This window comes from Vespa velutina, chromosome 4 (genome assembly GCF_912470025.1).
Source record: "Vespa velutina chromosome 4, iVesVel2.1, whole genome shotgun sequence".
In the NCBI taxonomy this organism is placed as follows: domain Eukaryota; kingdom Metazoa; phylum Arthropoda; class Insecta; order Hymenoptera; family Vespidae; genus Vespa; species Vespa velutina.
This window is the reverse complement of record NC_062191.1, coordinates 2162424-2183447: the sequence shown is the minus strand read 5'-3', so window position 1 is coordinate 2183447 and position 21024 is coordinate 2162424. Positions and strand designations below refer to the sequence as shown.

Here is a 21024-nt window from a genome sequence, read left to right as displayed (position 1 = left end):
TAGATTTTGTTTCGTCCATTGAAAATGAACTATAATTGATCAACGTGAATGGAGTAATATGTCGCAGTTATTCTTTTTTATTATTATTATTATTATTATTATTATTTTTCTTTTTTTTTTTTTATATGTATATATATATTAGATGTCGTCCTTACGACTTAACATTTGTAAATTAAATCTGTTTACATATAAAAATACATTTTTCATGAACTGATTCATGGACTATCGTATATATATATATATATATATAGATAGAAACACAAACGGAGTAGCAGCCATACGTATACGTAAATATGAAAGAATAAAAAGGTATGGCCGTGCCAAATTTCACGATGAAAAACACACACACAGAGTTTGAGTACTATCTGGAAAAGGAAAACAACGATTCCGATTCGCTCGTGCGAGTTCACCAAGGTAAACTTTACCATTCGTATTAGTTCCTACTATATCCGGTTAACGTATAGTAGACGTAGAGAAAATATAGCATATAATACAGCTATATTAGGAAGGCGAACAACCCATGCGCCGTAATCCCGATCGTTCGTGCTACTCTCTTATCCCGACCCAGACCAGTTACTCTCTTTCTCTCTCTCTCTCTCTCTATCCATCTATGTATGTATCTATGTATCTGTCTATCTATCTATCTACCTACCTACCTATCCTTCTCTTTCTGACTATATACCTTCTAACAGCTTCGTGCTATCCTACGAAAGCTCTCTCTATCTCTTTCTATCTCTTTCTCTCTTTACTTCTCTCTCTCTCTCTCTCTCTCTCTCTCTCTCTCTCTCTCTCTCTCTCTCTTTATATATATATATATATATATATATATATATATGTTGCCTCTTACTATCGCACCGACCTCTTATAAGACGACGGATTAATGGATTTAATCTACTTAATGAACGGCTACAATATGTGCTAAGTATACCACGATTTCTGTATTTTCTCATTATAAGGATGAATTCGTTTAATTTTTGTTTCTGTTTATTTTACTTATTTATTTTTTTTTTTCTTCTTTTCTTTTTGTTTTGTCATTTCTACGACGTTCCCAATGATATTATCTAATGTAAATTTTAAGTTACGTAGATATATAATAACGATGAATCAATATATATATATATATATATATATATTATATATTATTTGTTCGAGCAGATTGAGAGATTGAAGAAGAAATTTAAATATGGTTATACGTACGTATCTCTTAAGTGAACATGGCAAGAGGAGGAGGAGCAGGAACTCGTTGAGCATGGTTTTATTACTTGGTCGGTATTAAAATAAAATGAACAGACGAAATTTGGTTCGTTTGCGCGTCCCTTCGGACGCGTGGGTCGATTGCTCGCATCCTGATTATCCGAGACGATCGAGGGAGGACACGGAGTTAGTGCTGACGGAGCGAATGGAGTCTTTAACCCTTTTGTCGTTGGTCCAACTTGTCTATTTCCAAAGGTTACATTACGATACGTTATCTCTCTCTCTCTCTCTCTCTCTCTCTTTCTCTTTTTTTCACATTCTCACATCACAAAACAAATAGAATAGAGATCTTAGTAATCCGTTGAGAGATTGAATTCACATAAACGTTTTGATCCATTATTGGCAAATCTAAGATAAAAGATGTCATTTCCTGCGATTACTTCAGTACTGACGAGATTACACAGACCACTTTCAATGTTTAACACAGAGACGAGAATGATAGTTACATCGAGAAGATCTGTTCGGTCGGTCTCGAAAATAGCGACTGTCACTGATGATGGTTGACCGATTGTCAAGTCTGAATAATCTTCGTTTTTAGTGTGACGATAGTGGGGATGGGGAAGGGGGGAGAAGGAGAAACTAGACATTGTTAATAATAATTATCTTGCTTCAGTTAAGGCTCTCCTTTGTTTGGAAAGTTGTGACCAAAGATATGATTCGGGGATAGGACAAAAGATAGGAAATAGCGATATAGAATATATTATTTTGCCTCGTACAAAGATCCATATTATTTATGACATACGTATAAATCCAATGGACGTACAATAAATGGTCGTTAAACTGTAACGTCAAGGTTTTTGGGATTAACTAAGGACAGTAACGATCTAAAGAAATATGTCAAGTCCATTTGGTTAATTGCTTTTATACTATGTTGTCCTATAAAAACCCATATCCTTTGGCTTATCCTTCGGTGACGAAAAATACATAAAATATCTAATAATAGAAAAAGAAAAGAAAAGGGAAACCATTCGTTCAGGTCAGAACGATTCGGTTCCAAGTATTATCCATGAATTTTGAAAGTTTCCGAAAGCATCATGAAAGTTGATTTCTACCAACAGAGAGAATAGAAGGGAAAGAGAAACAAAAAAAGGAAAAAAAAAAAAGAAAAGAAAGGAAAAATAAACAAATAAAAAAAAAAAGACGTCTTCGTAGTTGGTGTAATGGAAACGCGAGAAGGAAAACAGACTTTCGAGAGTTAAAATTGTTTACTCCGATCAAAGGGAAAAGAAGTTAAATCTCTAAAACGAAGAAGTATAATCTATGGGGTATCTTCTCTCTCTCTCTCTCTCTCTCTCTCTCTCTCTCTCTCTCTCACTCTTTCTCTTTCCTTCTCTCTTTGGAAATAGCAAATATCTTTCATCGGAAACATCGTTGGTTTTGGAATGATATTATATGCATACGTACTATATATATATATATATATATATATATATATATATGTATATATTTTCTATATACATAGAAACCATCTAAACTCGGTGTCTACTGGAATACTGAAGCGTACGGCTTTAATTAGACGTCCGTTTTGCGGCCGAGACCTCGTCTGCCGCCTTCCAGAACAAATTGGAGTCTAATTGGTCCACAAGTTTGAAAAGCCGCAGTCGGTTTTCATTGAAACTTACTCTCTTCCTTCCTTCCGTTATTTCACAAGCTTCTACATCTCTTTTACCTCTTCCTCCTCCTTTACCTCCTCTTGCTTTTCTTTCTTCTCCTTCATCTTACTGTTTTTCCGACTCGTTACATATTGGAACTTATCTCTCGATCGTCATCTCGGTCTTTGCTATCGATCTATGGAACGTTCTTTTCGATCATACGACAAAATAGAAATTTCAATTCCGAAGGTATTGTTTTTGCGTATGCACATACTCTATTTATCTATATATCTATCTATCTATTTATCTATCTATCTATTCCTTTTTCTTCGAGTTTTCTAAATTCTAAAAGTAAGATTCTTTCTTCGAATAGATATCATTCTCCGAGACGTTTCTTATCTATCTTGTAATGACATCGTACATCGACGAGCGTCGTCCCGTAAAGGAAAGAGATAGTTTGTATCCGTTTGTAAGAATCAGCTTCTGGACAGGCGTTATCTTTGAAGTTGGATCGAATCGATATCGACCTTTTTTTAGTCGTCGGCTGGCGAAGACGTTAACGAAGAAAAAGTCTCACTATGTGACTATACTTTCTTTTACTTTCTGGACAACCTACTGGTACGTTTCTTAGGAAAGCGCCAATATCTTTGAAAAGTTACAATGGTCTTGTTGTTCTCTTCTTGGAAAAACAAGAACAGAGAAAAACAAGAACAGAGAGAGAGAGAGAGAGAGAGAGAGACAGGGTGGGGAAAGAAAAGGGAGCAAAAAAGGAATAAATAAACGAAGCAAACGAACCGATAGGAAAATAGAAAAAATCGACCATCATCATCATTCAGCATACTTCGTAGGTATACGTACATACATACATACATATGTATATATGTATATATGTATGTATGTATGTATATCGGAGAGAAGGCTCCATTGTTGAGAATGAGAAAGAAGGATATTGAAAGTCCGTATCGACGATACGGATGTTTGTATGTATGTATGTATGTATGTATGTATATATGTATGTATGTATGTATGGATGTAAGTATGTATGTAAGTATGTATGTATGTATGTATGTATGTATGTATGTATATGTGTATCTCGCTCTTGGATACGGCCAAAAACAACGCACGATACATATACGTCGAACCTTCGACAAAAATCACTTCTAATGGATATTCATAGCGGATACTTATGCGGACGCGTTCAATACGCGTTCTAACTAAATAGAGTCTCGCATGCATATTCATGAAAGAGATATATTTTGTATAAAATGCTTCGGAAACGTCGACGGACAGTAAAATGCGCGTGTACGTTACAAAACCATCGTGTATATAAACAACCGGTGAAGGAAGGGGAAAGGGAGGGAGACGGAATGCAAATCGTTTTCGTTTTGAACGGTCCGTTGGTTTTCTTCATTGATAAAGATCTTGAGGAAGTTTTTCTGTTTTTCTTTTTTCTTTCTTTTTTTTTTCTTTTTTTCGTTTTTTCGTTTCCTCCTCTCCTTCTTTCCTTTTTCTTTCTTTTTTCTTCTCTTTCCTAAGGAAAAAATTTCACTGCGCTAATATTGGAGTTGCATAAATTAAAGAAAAAAAGAGTCACGAAGCGTTTTACCGATATGCAAATCATTTGGCTTTTGTTCGATATCTCCGGCCTTTTTTTCTTTTTTTTTTTTTTGCTTTTTTTCTTTTCTTTTTTTCTCCTCTTCCTTTTTTTCTTAACTTTTCTCCCCTCGTTAATACATAAATCGCGAGAGAGTATATTTTCTAATCAAATTCGATTAATTTTGATTTGGGAACTTTGCAGTAGGTACGTAAAAAAAGGAAAAAATAGGAAAAAAAAAACAAAAAAGAAAAGAAAAAAGAAAAATAAGAAGAAGAAGAAGAAGAAACGAGAAAAGGAAAAAAGAAGGAAGAGCCATAAGTAAAAGTATCAGTGATTTAAAAAAGAAAATTATTAATTGGACTCTACTGATTTTCTTTGGCTCTTAATTGATGGGAATAGATCGATAGAGAGAATTTTATTAGTAATAAATCTGAGAGAAAATAAGAAAGAGAGAGAGAGGGAGAGAGAGAGAGAGAGAAAGAAAGAGAGAGAGAGAGAGAGAGTGAAAGAAAATAACATCGAAGCTGCGTAAATATTTTTGAGATACGTTTTGGAATGGTTTCGTTCGTGTTCTTTCAACGAATACACACAGTCCGTATGCAGTAGCACGTAGTAATTTACTAATTGAGGATCGATCGGTTCGGGATTAACGCGCGTCCTCTCTTCTCCTCCACATCTCTCTATCTCTCTCCCTCTCTCTCTCTCTCTCTCACTCTCTCTCTCTCTCTCTATCTATCTTTCTGTTCCTACGTTTCTCTGTCTCCCTCTATCTCTCTCTCTCTCTCTCTCTCTCTCTCTCTCTTTCCCTTTTTCACTTTCTCTTTTTTAACCAACTAATAACGATAAAATCGTTATAAAATTTTTCTTCAATGGAAATGTTCAAAATCGTCATCTCGACAATCGTCTCGTCCATTTCGAAATACCGAATAACAATTGAAAAGAGTAAAAAAGCAAGAGAAAGAGTAAAACAAAAAGAAATAAAAAGAAGAGAAAGAGAGAGAGAGAGAGAGAGAGAGAGAGAGAAATAGAAAAGAAGATGCCGAAGTAATCACGCAGGGAATAGAAGTAAAGGAGGATGAGGAGGAATAGGAGGATATCGTTGTATTTCGCTTAATAAACAAAGGACGCACGCGTATGGAACGGCTGCAGCGCGCGCCACTTCCCGTATCCTGACGATACGAAGGAGGAGAAAGAGGAGGATGAGGATGTGGAGGAGGGTGTAGGAGGTGTAGGAGGAGTAAGAGGATGAGGAGAAAGAGAGAGAGAGAGAGAGAGAGAGAGAGAGAGAGAGTGAGCGCACGAGGGTGAGAAAGAGGGCCACCGAGAGGTGAAGGTAGGAGGGAAAGAAGAGGGAAAGGGCGCAGGGAGCTTGCGCAAGCTTCGGTCTGATGCATCGAACACTAAGCCAGCCACGTTCCAAGCTTTTGGGACAGCAGTCGACGGCGACCTAGCTTTCAAATCGCTACGGCATCGTTTCGTTCGTACGTTCGTTCGTTCGTTCGTTCGTTCGTACGTTCGTTCGTTCGTACGTTCGTTCGTTCGTTCGTTCATTCGTTCGTTCATTCGTTCGTTCGTTCATTCGTTTGTTCGTTCGTTCGTTCGTTCGTTAATTTAGTTCGTTCGGTGCGTCCAAGTGTTTTTGCTTCGAGAATTGTTGCCAAAAGCAAAAGTCAGCGGAGTTTTCTTAAAACGTTTCAAAAAAAAAAAAAAAGAAAAAGAAAAAGAAAAAGAAAAAGAAAAAAGAAAAAAAAAGAAAAAAAAAGAGAGGAAAAAAAAAGAAAAAAGAAAGAAACACCATCCATTAGTTTCATTTCTTTTTTTTTTTTTTTTGTTGTTCTTCCCTCCTCTCTCTCTCTCTCTCTCTACCCCCCTCCCCTACCTAACCCTAACCCTATCCCACCCCATCAACCTACGACAGGAGATAGATAGGACTCGTGTTACACCGACTCTAAGAAAGATTGTTAGAAGGGCCGATCTATTTTTTCTTCCCTTCTTCTTTGTCTCTTCTTTTCTTTTCTCTTTTCCTTCATATTCTTTCGATTTTTCAATTATACCCTATTAACGTAAAACAATTCTGATATTGTTTTGTTATAATCGAGTTGTCATCGTCATCGTATTGATATTTGGAAAGCAGAACGAGAGAAGTGAACAATCATCAGGGATTAGGAACGGGTTTGAAGTTGATCGTCCACGTCGTCCTCCTCGTCATTGTCATCGTCGTCGTCGTCGTCGTCCTCGTCATCATCATCATCCTGATATCGACATCGCCGTCGTCATTATCGTCGTTACCGCCGTTGTCGTCACCGTCGTCGTCGCCTTCGTCATCGTCATCGTCATCACAGAAATCTTTCTTCTTCTATCCGACGACGAAGGGCTCCGGAGGGTCGTCGAACTTAACGTAACTCGCAAGATGTCGTGCTGGTGGTGGTGCATCGAGAAAGAGCGAAAAGCTCTTTCGTTGCGTCGGGATAGCAGCTGCATATATAGCCGCTGCCATACGAGGAGGAAAGAGAGTCGATATCGCCTCGGACTATCGCGAGCTTTCACCGCGAGAATCTACGGATGGCCGCAAATGAGCGCGCTCGAGCGAGCTAACGAACTTGATTTCCTTCCTTTTTCTTCTTCTTCTTCTTTTTCTTTTTCTTTTTCTGCTTCTTCTTCTGCTACTACCACTTCTTTCTTTTTGTTCTTTTGTTTCTTTTTTCCTTTTATTCTTTCCTTTGTTATTATTATTATTATTATTATTATTATTATTATTATTTTTCCCTTTTACTTTTCCATTTCTTTTTCTTTTTTTTTTTCCATTTTATTTCTCTTTCTTTTTTCCTTTTTACTCCCTTCTTCTTTTTCCCTCTCTTTTGCCTCTTTTCTCTTCTGCCTTTCTCACGTCCTCATTACGTACACGTTAAATTATTAGAATCATTTCGCCTTACGGATTTATTCGCCGTGCCGATTAATTCAAATCTCGAAGTCCATTTTGTTATTACGTTCAGTCGACTTAATTGAACCGAGTAACGGGATAAAAATATTCGCGAGCTTGCTTTCTTTTTCATTTTGTTTTTTCTTCCTTCTTCTTCTTCTTCTTCTTTTGTTATTACTACTACTACTGCTATGAAAAAGAGAGATTATTTTTATATACACGTTGCATTATCTTTCAATGCGAAAATCTTTTCTTCCTGTACGTCTCTCTTTCTTTCTTTTTTTTTTTTTTTTTTTTTCTTTTCGTCGAACGATTTTCCTCTTCATCGTTCATCTTCTCTCTCTCTCTCTCTCTCTCTCTCTCTGTCGCTCTTTTTCTCTCTCATATATACTCTCTCTTTCTAACTCTGGCATTCAGTCGCGAGGCACGCGGAGCTCTTTCGGTGTTCCGGTCGATAGTTTTCTCGCACGATGAGCAACGGAACGTAGACGATAAAGCTCGACGGGGAAGCTTAGCGAGAAAGATGAAGAGAGTACTGAAAAAGCTTCGAGAAAGAAGAAAGACAAAGACAGAGAGAGAGAGAGAGAGAGAGAGAGAGAAAGAGAAAGAGAGAGAGAGAGAGGGTGAGGAGGGACAAGAGGAGAGAGGGAAAGAGAAAGACAAAGGAGAAAAAAGAATTTGTGGAAAGTTAGGCGTATCTCGCGATTTGTCTCGCGGCGACGCTAGCAACGTTGAAACTCGTGAATAAAAGATGCCACGGAATAGCCTCTATCTCTTTCTATCTCATAGGAAAGATATATATATATATATATACATATAGATATACATACATATATATATATATATACATCGACTAGTTTCTATTTCAAAAATCGTGGACTCTTTGATGCTCGAAGCTGATCGTCGCGTTTTATTCGCATTTTTGTAAAAGATTCTATCACCGTCGGAAAAAGGATTTTTTCTTCTTCCTTCTTTTTTTTTTCTTTTCTCTTTTTTCCTTCGTTTTTCTTTTCTCCTTTTTTTTCTTTTTTTCTTTTTAACACTTAATCGAACATAAACATTGACATTTAACATTGCTAACATAAAGAGGATATATAAATATATAAAAGGATCGTACGAACGACAGGAGATCGTAGGGAGATCGTAATAAGTGAATAAGAAGAAAGTGGACGTAGTAGTAGTAGTAGTAGTAGTAGTAGTAGTAGAAGTAGTAATAGTAATAGTAGTACTAGTAATAGTCTCGTACGATCTGTAAAGAGGGGACATATAAACACGAGGATTTATCGGGAATTATCGCCTCTATCTCTCGAGTAAACGACCGAAGAAGGGGTCCGAGGGTACCGAACAAGACACTTCCGGTGTTTTGCGTGCTCGTTCGTATGTAACTCATCATGGTACATTCAACCGCTTAAATAGTTTCCTAGGACGGATTCATGGTAACGTCTTCAGTGTATCCCTGATTAATTTGAAAGAAAAAGAAAAAAAAAAAAGGAAAGAAAGGAGAGGGGAAAAAATATGGGCAAAAAAGATAAGAGAAATAGAGATAGTGATAGGAGAAGGTAGGAAGATAGGTGTAGAAAAATAGGTAGAAATGTAGAAAGAGAGAGAGAGAGAGAGAGAGAGAGAGAAGGAAGATCAAATCGGTATTGGAATCTTTGTATGGAAACGAGGGACTCTCGAGGCTTCCACGTAATCCATCCACTCGTGCAGAACCCCCGGACGACTCTCTGGCCTCCTTTTATTTTCAGCGTTCCTCCTAACTAGACGGCACGAGTTTCCGTTAGCGACTCTCTTCCGTCCGCAATCAGCACTTCCAACGAACTAGGACGCACGAATATCGTTCCGTCCTCCGAAAATTCGACTTTGTGTCCCATTAATCTTCGGGTATATGAGAAAGACGGAAGGAGTGGCTAGGCGAGGGATGGCGGTGAAGGGGGAGCTTAGGGTGGAGGCGACTAGGGGGATATTAGATGCTCCTAGTTTCCTCGAGTTTTCATGCTTCAGGGAGTGATTACAATAGCTTTTTGTCTACCGGCTATAGAATACTATAATATTCATATAATACGAATATTATATGAGGATTATAATAATAGTAATATTATTATTATTATTATTATTATTATTATTATTATTATTATTGTTGTTACTATTATTATTATTGGAAAGTGAAAGTAATTTATTTCGTATACGCGTATTTCCTCGATCACGGGTATCGCGAGATTTTCATTGTTTCTTGTTTTTATTTTTTTTTTTTTTTTTTTTTTTTTTTTTTTTTTCTTTTATTTTTACTCATTTATTTATTTATTTTTTATTTTATATGTAAATCATTTAAACAGATTATATAACGTTATTATATGATAAAAGAGATATAACAACATCGTAGAAACTCCAACTAACTTTCTTCTTTGATGTATTTCTCGAGCAGTTATCGAGATACTACCAGGTTGTAATGAGTTACATGACTTTGTCTGTATACAAAAGAGATGAAAGGGATCGTAAAACCGTGTTGTCGTAGATCCCAAAGAAACTTGCATATATATATATATATATATATATAAATAAGATAAAGAGGGAGAGAGAAAGAGAGAAGTAAGGGAAAGAGAAAGATAGAGAGAGAGAGAGAAAGAGAGAAGAGGGTGACAAAGTAAGGGTTGTAACCATACTGCATTGTGTACGCAGGTGGAGAAAGGCAAATGAAGGTGCAGGAAGAAGGAGAGCCGCAGGTGGATTGACAATCTCACCGGCAGCGGTCGCTCTATCGAACGATGACAGCAACGATGCTTTCGAGGAATTGGGGCTGGGGGTTGTTCGTTCTTGTTTTTCTTGTTCTTGCCACCCCCAGTCCCGCTGCCATTCGCAGAGGTATGTCCCTCGATTCCTTAAATAATAAGCATGATTTTCATCTTCTTTCTTTATCTCTATCTATCTATTTATCTATTTATCTATCTATATATCTATCTATCTATCTATTTATCTTTCTCTCTTTCTCTTGTTAATCGTTTCTCTTTCTCTCTCTCTCTCTCTCTCTCTCTTTATCTATCTATCTATCTATCTATCTCTTTCTCTTGTTAATCGTTTCTCTTTTTCTAATTCTTATACTCTTACGAATGAAATAATTCAAAAGTTTCATCCCTTCGGATTTATTTCATTCAAATTCACCGAGCTTTACGATTCTCGGCGTGCGTCGCCAACAGCGGTACTTTTTCTCTACCCTCAAGGCGTTTCGTCGTTCTTTCACGAAAATATGTGTATGTGTGCATTTGAGAGAATGAGAGAGAGAGAGAGAGAGAGAGAGAGAAAGAAAGAGAAAGAGAGAGAGAGAGAGAGAGAGAGAGAGAAATCTGACGTGTGGCTGCGCCAGCGTTTTCCACTCTCGCCCGTAGGGGAGTCAAGCTTTTGCCCCTAACAAAAATGTAAAACCCGTGAAAGCGACGTTATTCGGACGAATAGAAGAAAACGGAGAAGGAAGATCCATCGAAGTAGGAATGTACGAGACATTTTCCTTTACGTTTGCAAAATCTCTCCATGAGAGCGCCTTGCTCGATTTTATCCATTGTATATATTCATGTTTCATGAAATTTCAAGACTTTATCCTCGATCCATTGGATCGTCGTATTATCGTATTTTAAATATGATTAAAAGTAATCAACGATTATTCGATTGTCCGTTTCGTTTTCAAATTTGATCTTGGCAATTTTAAAAAAAAAAATATTAAAAGAAAAAAGAAAAAACAGGAAAAAAAGAAAGAAAAAAACCGATAGAACAAGAATCACGAAGAGAATTTATGTGTGGTAATTCGAAAAGAAAGAAATAATTATAAAGAAAAAAGAATCAGATATTTCGATCAAATGAGATATCATCGTGAATAATGATATGGTCCATTTTAAAGTAGGACACCCTATAATGGTGTATATATATATATATATATATATATATATATATATATATATATATATATATATATATATAATCTGTAGATATATAGAGTTAGGTATATATCATAAGTGGACTAGACTTTCTTGCCTTGGTCTTCCTTACTGAGACACTGCGCGTTCCCATTCTCATCTCCCAACTTCCTATTTGTATTCGATAGAAGGACGAACGACAAAGTTGATATAAAAGCGAAAAGTAATCGAACGTTCAGTTATATCGAAGGAGGACCAAAACGAAAAGAGGAGAGATAGATAGAGAAGAGAAAAAAAAAAACGAAATGGTAAGATAGATAGACACGTAGAAAGAGAGAGAGAGAGAGAGAGAGAGAGAGAGAGAGAGAGAGAGATCGATACAATTCCTTCGATAAAACCAGTGAGGCCTTTCAATGCGAGGACAACACGACGGAGGACGATTGTCTTTGAGAATACTATAGACGAAGAGGACTTTAGTCGATACACAAAGTCGAATCTTATTGCGCATTTTCCTTCCCAGTTTTCCTCGCTTTCTCTTTCTTCGAGTCTTCGTTATCACAAGAAGAGTAGAAAAAAAAAGAAAAATGGAAAAGAAAAAAGAAAAGAAAAAGAAGAAGAAGATAAAGTATGAAATAGTAGGTATACTAATACATATATTGTATATATATATATATATTCATACATATGTATATATATATATATATATGTATATATGTATTATATATGTATGTATACCAACATATATTGGGCCGATTCTTATATTTGGTAGCAAACGATGCGAGACCCTACAGACGGTAAATCAATAACAATTTACTCCTACCTTCGATCCCTCACACTCCAACCCTCCGACCACCCTCACTCTATACCATATATAGGTATAACTCGCGGCGTGGCAAACACGGCAAAAGCCGAATCGATTAAGCGTCTTTTGGTCTCTCTCTCTCTCTCTCTCTCTCTCTCTTTCTTTCTCTCTTTCTCTCTTTCCTTTCTTCTTTCTCTCTTTCCCCCTCCCCCCCCTCTCTCTCTCTGTTTTTTTCTCTCTGTTTCTCTATCTTTCTCTTGAAAAATAGAGACATTTGTGAGCCTCGACGGGCGACAAATTTATTTTACAAATTTATTCTTTCTTTGTTACATCTAACCCAACGCCCACCACCTCCCAACATCCATCCCTTCTTTCGATCTTCTCCCTTAAATCTAACGTTCTTATGTATTTCTTTCATTGTTTTCTTTTTTCTTCTTATTTCTTTTATTTCTTTTCTTTCTTTTTTTTTTCTTTCTTTCTTTTATAATATTCATTTTAATAGGACACTTCTCCTTGAATGATCTCGTTGATACAACTCCAAGATACCTTCTCTCTCTCTCTCTCTCTCTCTCTCTCTCTCTCTCTCTCTCTTTCTCTCTTTCTCTCTTTTTCTTTCTATCTATCTATCTTTCTATCTCTTCCTTTATTTTTCGTAATATGTGGTACAGACATCAACCGACGATGACGATGACAACTACAATGACAATGACATAAAGGGAACTCGAGTAATGACGACCAGTCTCTGAGAGGTCGCCTGAAAGATACATGACGAGGGGTTGGTTAAGAGTGGATGGGGATTATGAGTGTCGCCCAACAAGATGATCGACTATCGTTTCTTCTTCGCTTTCAGACTTTCTCTCCCTTACTTTCTTTTCTCCCTCTTTCTTTCTCCCTCTCTCTCTCTCTCTTTCTCTCTCTTCTCATTTTGTTTTTTTTATCCCTCTTACCTACTTATTCCCCATCCCTTATTTTTCTCTCGAAGTTCTTTAACTTCGTCGAACGGAGATAAACGAGATCGTCGTCGATCAAAATAATATGATTTTCGAATATACATTTAATTAAGTGTTCTTAATATTTATTTGGGGCGTGGTTGGAAGGGAAGTGGACGGGGGATGAAAGGATATTCATTATTAACATGTCTTATATACGCATATATATATATGATAAAGGATACAAGATAATATACAGATAAAACGTATGCATGATCTTAATTAATTACTTTTTGATGTTATGAATTATTATCGAATGAAATAGATCGATATTCGACATCTATTATCTATAATTTGAATGAAAATTTGTCTCAATTAGAACGAAAAGAAAAAGAAATAAAAATAGAAAAAGAATTGATGATTTTTAACAATGATATCATTTATTATTCATTTTAGCGGACCGTGGTCACTGTAACAAGACCGTTGACATCTACGAGGATGTTTCCAGTCCTGCAGTGACCGCTGCCAACATGGGAAAACCACTTTATTGTTGGTACCGTTTCCGTGCTTTTCGTGGAACACCAAGAGATTGGATTCTTCGTGTACGTTTTAAGAAATTCAAAGTTGGCGTATTGGAGAATGCTACGACTTGTTCGGGCGGTTACCTGCAGGTGAGTTTTTTTTTTCTTTTTTATTTCTCTTTATTATTTCAAAAAAGAGAAAACGAAAAGAAAAAAATTTATTTACTTTTTTTTTCATTTCTTACGTCATATAACAGATACATATGAATATGTAATGGATAAAACACATATTGATCGTACTTTCTTACAATTACATGATACATCGTAGTGATAATCTTGGCGATCTATATAACAGTATAAATTTACTTACAAATTGATTTTTGTAATGGGAAAAATCTTGATCCCGCGCCCAGCACCCATCTGCTACGCCTCCCCTCCAACCCTGCGAAATAAGAGAAACGATTTCGTTTCAGATGATGAAAACTTTTTCTTTTATCGTTACGAAAGGAAATTTCTTATTGCTTCTTTCAGGTTCGCGCGCTTAGAGTCCGCTAATGATTCGTAGAAGGTCGGATAGGGGGAATTGTGTTGGGGGTGGACGAGGGTTGGAGGGTTGGGGAGGTACGACGGAGAGAAGGTGAAAAGGAGGATAGGGTAAAGGTAGAGTGGATGAAAACGCATTGTTCCTAGCGAAATGCATAGTGCCTTGGACGGCTGATTGTGCGACGTCCATTAACGAGAGAAATACGGCTGGGCAAGCTATCCTTCATCTAAAGTCGTGCAATTAATTAGCGGAACAAATTGCGCGCGTTGGTCCGGCTCGGCGCAACAGTCGGAATATTAGACGAACGAAATTGGCTGTGTGGTTATTCGGCTATATTATCAAGGACCAAAAGAAATGAAAAGCTCGTTTGTTCCACGCTTTTGCTCATATATAATATATAATACATATATATATATATATATATATATAGATGTGTGTGCGTGCGTGCGTGTGGGTGCACGCGCGAGCGCGTATATGCATCTACAGGGGTTATTATTACTCATGGTCTCGTATAAAACTTTTCAAATGATTTTCCCTTTGTAACCATGAAAATCTTGAGAATAATCGTGGCTTCATATTCGATATACGTTTTGCATAGATTCGCCAGTCCTTTTGTTAAAAGGAAATCGTTTTTTTTTTTTTCTCTAACAATAAAAGAAAAAGAACAAAAAAGAGGAATAAAAGGAGAACGAAAGAGATAAAAGAACAGAATAGAAGGAAAAATGAATTGTGCATTTGGACGAAAGATAAATTACGAAGATAATATATTCGCTTTTATTTATAATAACCTGATATTACTTGTTATATATACATATATATATATATATATATATATATATGTCTATGTGTGTGTATGTATTATGTATATCTATAACAGTAATATAATTCGTCAAGTGTACCAAGTTGATAACGTTTAATTCCTCGTTAAGAACGCATTCTCGTTGTTAGTTTCGTGCTAACAAACGAGCTATGCGTTCATTATTTTACGCTTCCGTCGAGTATCACCAATTTCAATGTATGTATGAGCATACATATCTATGTACATACGATAGCCAATCAGGATCCCTCTTCCTTTCATTATAAATCCACGAATATCTCTCTCTCTCTCTCTCTCTCTCTCGCTCTCTCTCTCTCTCTCTCTATCTATCTCTCTATCTCTCTCGTCATTTCCTCGAAATCGGACGAGAACCAACTCGAATATGAATGAACTCAAAGTCAGAAAGGTACATAGAACCGTGTATAATCTTCGTTAATCGAGGAAGGAAAAGTTCTCGTATTTTGAAATTTAACATAAGGGTGTCATGGCACCGTATAAAATTAAGAGAATTTTCTTCTCTTAAAGGGAATGAGAAAATGCGAGAAATTACCATCTTAAGAAAATATTACGTTCGTCTCATCTGCGTTGAACACACATTAAGGTTGGGTCGGAGCTTACCAAGAAGAGAGTTAATCAACTCTGATAAAGGCGTTGAATAAAATTGCTGTATTCGTTGGTAAATATCGTACGTAATACACACTCGAGTACTCCTAACGTCGTTGCAAAACGACTATTGATCTTCCAAACACTGAGCAGCTCTTCCCTTCTCCTCCTCCTCCTCCTCCTCCTCCTCCTCCTCCTCTTTCTCCTCGTCGTTCTCCTCCTCCTCCTCCTCCTCCTTCTCCTCGTTCTTCTCTCACTCCCTTCCTCCCTTTCTCTCTCTTTCTCTCTTTCTCTCTCTTTCTCTCATTCACTCACTCAACCCTCTGTGTTATCACCTCCGTTCGCATTGGTAGGAACTCTGCCGCAATTATGGTACTTTTAAAGTATTATACTGGATGCTTCGAAGGTTTCTCTCCGCAAACCCCCGTACGAATATAATCGTTATTACGATTCTCTACCATAGTTCCTAATGTAAGTATCTAGTATATGTATCAACGATCAAAATTCGTTTCTCCCTTTCTTTTTCTTTACTTCTATCTTATTCTCCTTTATTTCTTTTCTAACTTTTTTTTTTTTTTTCTTTCATTCATTCTTTTCTTTGCTTTATTTCTTTCTTTCTTTTTTTCTTTCTTTCTTTTCCATTATTCCAATTCTTTCTTCTACCATCTCTTATCGTAGTACGTCGGTAATTTATTGTCTCTTCGCCGGAGGCCCGTTCAGATATGCGATCCTCAACGATAACGGTATTATTAAGAGTAGAAAGAAACTCGCGAATAAAGTTTTGGTGGTATAAAGTTATACGAGCATATGATATCCCGATTTGGGTCTACTTAGTAATTCGCAATATCTATCTAAAGGATTATGGATACGATCGCTTTTTTTCTTTTTTATTTTTTTTTTTATTTCTTTTTTTTTTTTTTTTTTTATCGAATAATATATGTATGTTCGTAGAAAACACGTATCAGTAAATATCGTATAGGTAAATCAAATAAATTCGATTAGATTATTGGATGAGTCAGAAAGAACGTTAGGAATTTAAAGCTTACGGGATTGGTTATGTAGTATCTTTTACTATGTTACGTTTAAAATCGACTGAGAGATAAATAGATAGATAGATAGATAGATAGATAGGTAGATATATAGATAGATAGAGATAGATAGAGATAGATAGACACTTATAGATTTGCCTATGCGACAGTATTTTACGTCGTAGCTCAAAATAAATTCCGACAACGATAACGCTGATGGATAGCTTCTCTTGAGCCTGATAAATACGTTCTGCTTTGATATCCTCAGCCCGTAGTTTCCGCGCGTAGAGTAGATTCACGTATGAAATCGTATTATATACATTCATACATACAGATAAATAGATAGATAGGTAGGTAGGTAGGTAGGTAGGTAGGTAGGTAGGTAGGTAGGTAGGTAGGTAGGTAGTTAGGTAGGTAAGAGAGGTCTTTGCACTATTAGACTGTATACTGCAAGTGGAACTTTGATTACAGTACCGATGACACCGTGCAAGCAACGTTCGTTGAACAGACGGACGATACTATCGTGCAACGTAACGACGTTTTGGTATTGATGTATGCTCGTAAGACATTGAAATCTTCTCCTCTTTGAGTTATATTCAAAGTCGGACGAACGTTCAAAGGGTCTATTAAAAGCATATTTGATAGTTTCTTAATAATCTGTAATAAACAGTTAGGATAGATCTTTATGAGAGATAGTAATTATATCTATTTATATATCTCCTACTATATATATATATATATATAAATCTCTATATATAAATCTCTCTCTCCCTCTCCCTCTCTCTCTCTCTCTCTCTCTATATATATATATATATCTATCTCTGTCTTTCTTCAAAATTACTTGAATTATTTACAGATAAACTCTTCCTTCGATCGACGGATAGGTCATTGTCCACTTTTTTATTTTATCCATTTAATGTCCATTATTATCACAGAGAAGCCATTTCTACTTCACCAAGTAGAAACTTAGTAAATCCATCGTCTCTTTCTTTCTCTCTCTCTCTCTCTTTCTCTCTCTCTCTCTCTCTCTCTCTCTCTCTCTCTTTATCAAGGAAGAGCAACCATCAAAGCATTTCACATCCTGTCTCTTTCTGCCCCTTTCTCCCTTTAGAGATCGCGTTAAAAGATAAGTCGAGCTCGCAAACAGAGACTGGCAATCGCAGGAGCAAAATGGACGGAACTCGATCGCGCGTATAGATTGTAATGGGTCTATTAATCCTGCCAAGCAGAGTCTCGCTTTATCCTGGCTAGCTTATCGCAATGATCGTTTACATGAGAACTACAGCTTGGTATTGAATTTGCGAGATGGCTCGCACCGCAAAGCCTAATTAGCGTACAACACTACGCTTCGCCCTTCCGCTTTCGGCTCCCGTTATCGTCTCGTTAACGTTCCCACAACTCTCATCGTTTCCTTCGTAAATTGAGAAACGTCGGACGCGTCCTTCGATCGCATAACTTCGATGAATTCGTCAATGGGATTTTCCCCTTTGATAATCATACCTCATTGAAAATAATCATTTCGAAATAAATTATTTCCCAGAGAAACTTTTCACGATTGGTCGTATATTTTTTGATACATTGTGATAATACGAATAATACATTATTAAGCTTGCCTGTTAAACATTAATTACAAATATTTCCTAATATATCGTAAGAAAATTCTTGTAATTTTGTTATGGGGCATGAATGGTCGAAACGCAAATCACAATGACAGTACGCCGGAAGGCAAAATTTACGCAAGCTCCGTCGTTTCTCTCACCCTCCCGCGGATTAATTCCGGCGAGAACACTTGCCCCTTCTTTGGTCTCGGGACTCCGGACGAGTGGAAGGGTGGTAGTAGTAGGGAGGAAAATCAATTTGAGAAAAAACAAGGGCGTCTCGAGAGGAGAATGAGGAGAAGTTCGAGGGGAAAGAGATTCTTTTTTCTTTTCTCTTTCTCTCTCTCTCTCTCTCTCTCTCTCTCTCTTTCAGTTTTTTCTTTTTCATCTGTTTGTTTCAGATCATAGACGGCAACACGAAAACCGAGGTGAGCAATCGCAAGGACCCCGGTGTCTATTGTGGCGAATCCGAGCAACCGCAAACGTTCATTTCCGAGACGAGCTTCGTACGAGTGATCTTCCACGCGGAGAACTTCACGGACCAAACTTACTTCAGTTTCGACTCGCGGGCCGAGCAGCAACTCGACGTTTACCTGAGGTACGGCCAGCATCCAGAACTTTATCCAAACAGAAGGGGCGAGATCGTGCCTGGGAGTTACTGCGAAAGGGTTTTTAAGGACTGCAGATTGCAAACGTGCTACGTACAGAGCCCAGCCTTTCCGGGTATTTATCCGCGAGCTTTGCACTGTAAATACAAGCTAAATACACGGTTGCCATTCATAAAGCTCTATATAGAGAATGAAGAGTTCAATATCGACGGACAACGATGTGAGAATATAATGACCTGCCCGATGAGACCGATAAGCTCCGGCTCGGAGCATTGTCCGTACGATTATATACGTGTCTTCGATGGGAAGGATGAAAATAGTCCTGTAATCGGTACATTCTGCGGTATGGGTAAATTCCCCTACAGTATAATCGGCACTAGCGAAGATCTCTATGTCGAATTTGTTTCCTCACCAGCCGGACCACTATTGAACACGGGTTTTCACTTTAACGTTGGCAACTGGCCTGGTCACGTCGAAACGGCAGGCGTAAAAAACGGTAGCTGCGACTGGCTACTCAACAGCGAGTCCCTCGTAAGCGGTAACGAGGGTATCTTCCTGTCCGTCGCGCACTGGTACCCACCCCATACGAGCTGTACCTATTTGCTGAGGGGTCGCCCTGGTGAAATAGCCAGGCTTTATTTCCCCAGTTTCCGTGTCAATCGAATCGAGTCGCCCATCAAGCCTTACGACGGTGACTGCGGTGAGAGCCTTACCCTCTACGATGCGGATTGGCCGGACGATGCTAGAATAATCAAGACCTTTTGCGATACCTTCAGCAAACCAATGGAAAAGCACGATTTTGTCTCCACTTCGAACGCTCTATTTGTTAGATTCGAGAGTAAAACCGGCAGTTACTCAGGGAGTTCCCTTTACTATTGGGCACATTACGATTTCTTCAATGCCACGAGATTTGGGGAGCCTGTACCTGGCACAGAATGCGACGAAAAGTTTACTTCGTGGAGAGCACGTGTTGGACATTTGAGATCACCCCTGAACACGTTGATTTATAAACGACCTGGGAACCCACCGATGGATCTCTCCTGTACCTATACGTTCCTTACGGACAAGAGGCTTTTCGCTAGAGTAATATTAACCATTGAATCGGTGTCTTTCAAAGAACGTTCAACCGGTCACTGTGGCCATTGCTGGGACAGTCGAGTCGATAGATTGGTTATACGAGAACCTGGACCGGATGGTGTTAAGGGTACTTGTATATGTCGTCGTGACGAGGAAGACAGTATACCGATAACACCGATCAGAGTAGTGTCTCGTGGCGAGAGGCTTGATCTGAAGTTTCTAATAGACGGTGTTCGGGCAGCCGCGAATTACTTCAAACAACCTTCACCGATATTCGAGGCCAATTACGAATTCGCTCACAGTCCACTCTGCGGCCCTGCAATATTGCCTGCTATCACGGACGGCGAAATCGAATTTCCTCATTACGAGGCACTAGGCTACGTTGCTCCACCGAGATCGATCAAATGTATTTGGGAGTTAAGAGTCAATCACGGACGAGACTTGTGGCTACACTTTGATAAAATAAAATTTGCTTCTCGTTCCTGCGAGGACGGTAAGCTAGAAATCTTTCTTCCTGGTTCGATCGATCCATATCTTGGTATTTGCGGAGAGAATGTCAGCTCTGTCAGAGAAATGCCTATACTATCGGCTAGTCAAATTCTACCAACCGATCGTGACGACACGGAATATTCCAACGTAGTAATACAATTTACCGGAACTATGGCACCAGCCAGAGCTGCCTTTAAAATCGCCTGGACCGAACTCTATCATTTACCGAGGGACAGTTCGGGCGGACTACATACCCAAAAACTCGACGAGGAGTGCGGCTTCCGTTGTCCCGGTGACGCTGGTTGCATACCCATCAGATTGGTATGTAACGGTGTTGTAAATTGTCCTAGTACCAGCGCGACGATCGTCGTTCCCTACAACAACAACAGTCATCCTGAACCTGACGACGAGTCCCTCGAAAGCTGTGCTGGACCTCTTGGATCGAACGGTGGAAGTGTCGTTGGTCCTGCTGGTTGGGCTGGTGCTGGACTCGGTGCTGGCTTGGCTATATTACTTGCAATTACTTGCCTCATCGTGGTGTGTCGCATTTGTAAGCGTCGCTCTCGTTCCAGAGACATTCACGTACCGTACTAGCGTTCGGAGCTAATATCTACTCCAGCATATCGTCGTTACGATCCTCCTGTGAATTACGGACGCGAACGCGAACGCGAACACAAACATGAACACGAACGTGAACGCGAACGTGAACGTGAACGTGAACGTGAACGTGAATACGAACG

The 21024-nt window shown here is 38.2% G+C and overlaps 1 protein-coding gene and 1 long non-coding RNA gene across 7 annotated transcripts in view; one reads left to right on the top strand and one right to left on the bottom strand.

Annotated features, from left to right (window-relative positions):
- Positions 1 to 1221: 1221 nt before the first annotated feature.
- Positions 1222 to 21024, top strand: part of LOC124948409 — a 20618-nt gene continuing 815 nt past the window's right edge. The window contains exons 1-4 of one of the 6 annotated variants that reach the window (XM_047491982.1): positions 1222 to 2505; positions 10043 to 10225; positions 13456 to 13670; positions 18512 to 21024. The exon at positions 18512 to 21024 is cut by the window's right edge and continues 815 nt beyond it. In XM_047491982.1, coding sequence (XP_047347938.1) covers positions 10129 to 10225; positions 13456 to 13670; positions 18512 to 20878 — 2679 coding nt within the window. In that variant the 5' untranslated portion in view covers positions 1222 to 2505; positions 10043 to 10128 and the 3' untranslated portion in view covers positions 20879 to 21024. Of the gene's footprint in view, positions 2506 to 5717; positions 6842 to 7607; positions 9456 to 10042; positions 10226 to 10486; positions 11904 to 13455; positions 13671 to 18511 lie in introns of those variants that run through there. The other 5 variants (XM_047491981.1, XM_047491979.1, XM_047491980.1 and 2 more) reach the window with 5 other exon arrangements.
- LOC124948411 lies at positions 13245 to 15632 on the bottom strand. Its single transcript, XR_007100717.1, has 3 exons — positions 15432 to 15632; positions 13891 to 13962; positions 13245 to 13698 (listed from the first exon to the last, which is right to left on the bottom strand). It is a non-coding gene; the product is annotated as an uncharacterized LOC124948411 (long non-coding RNA).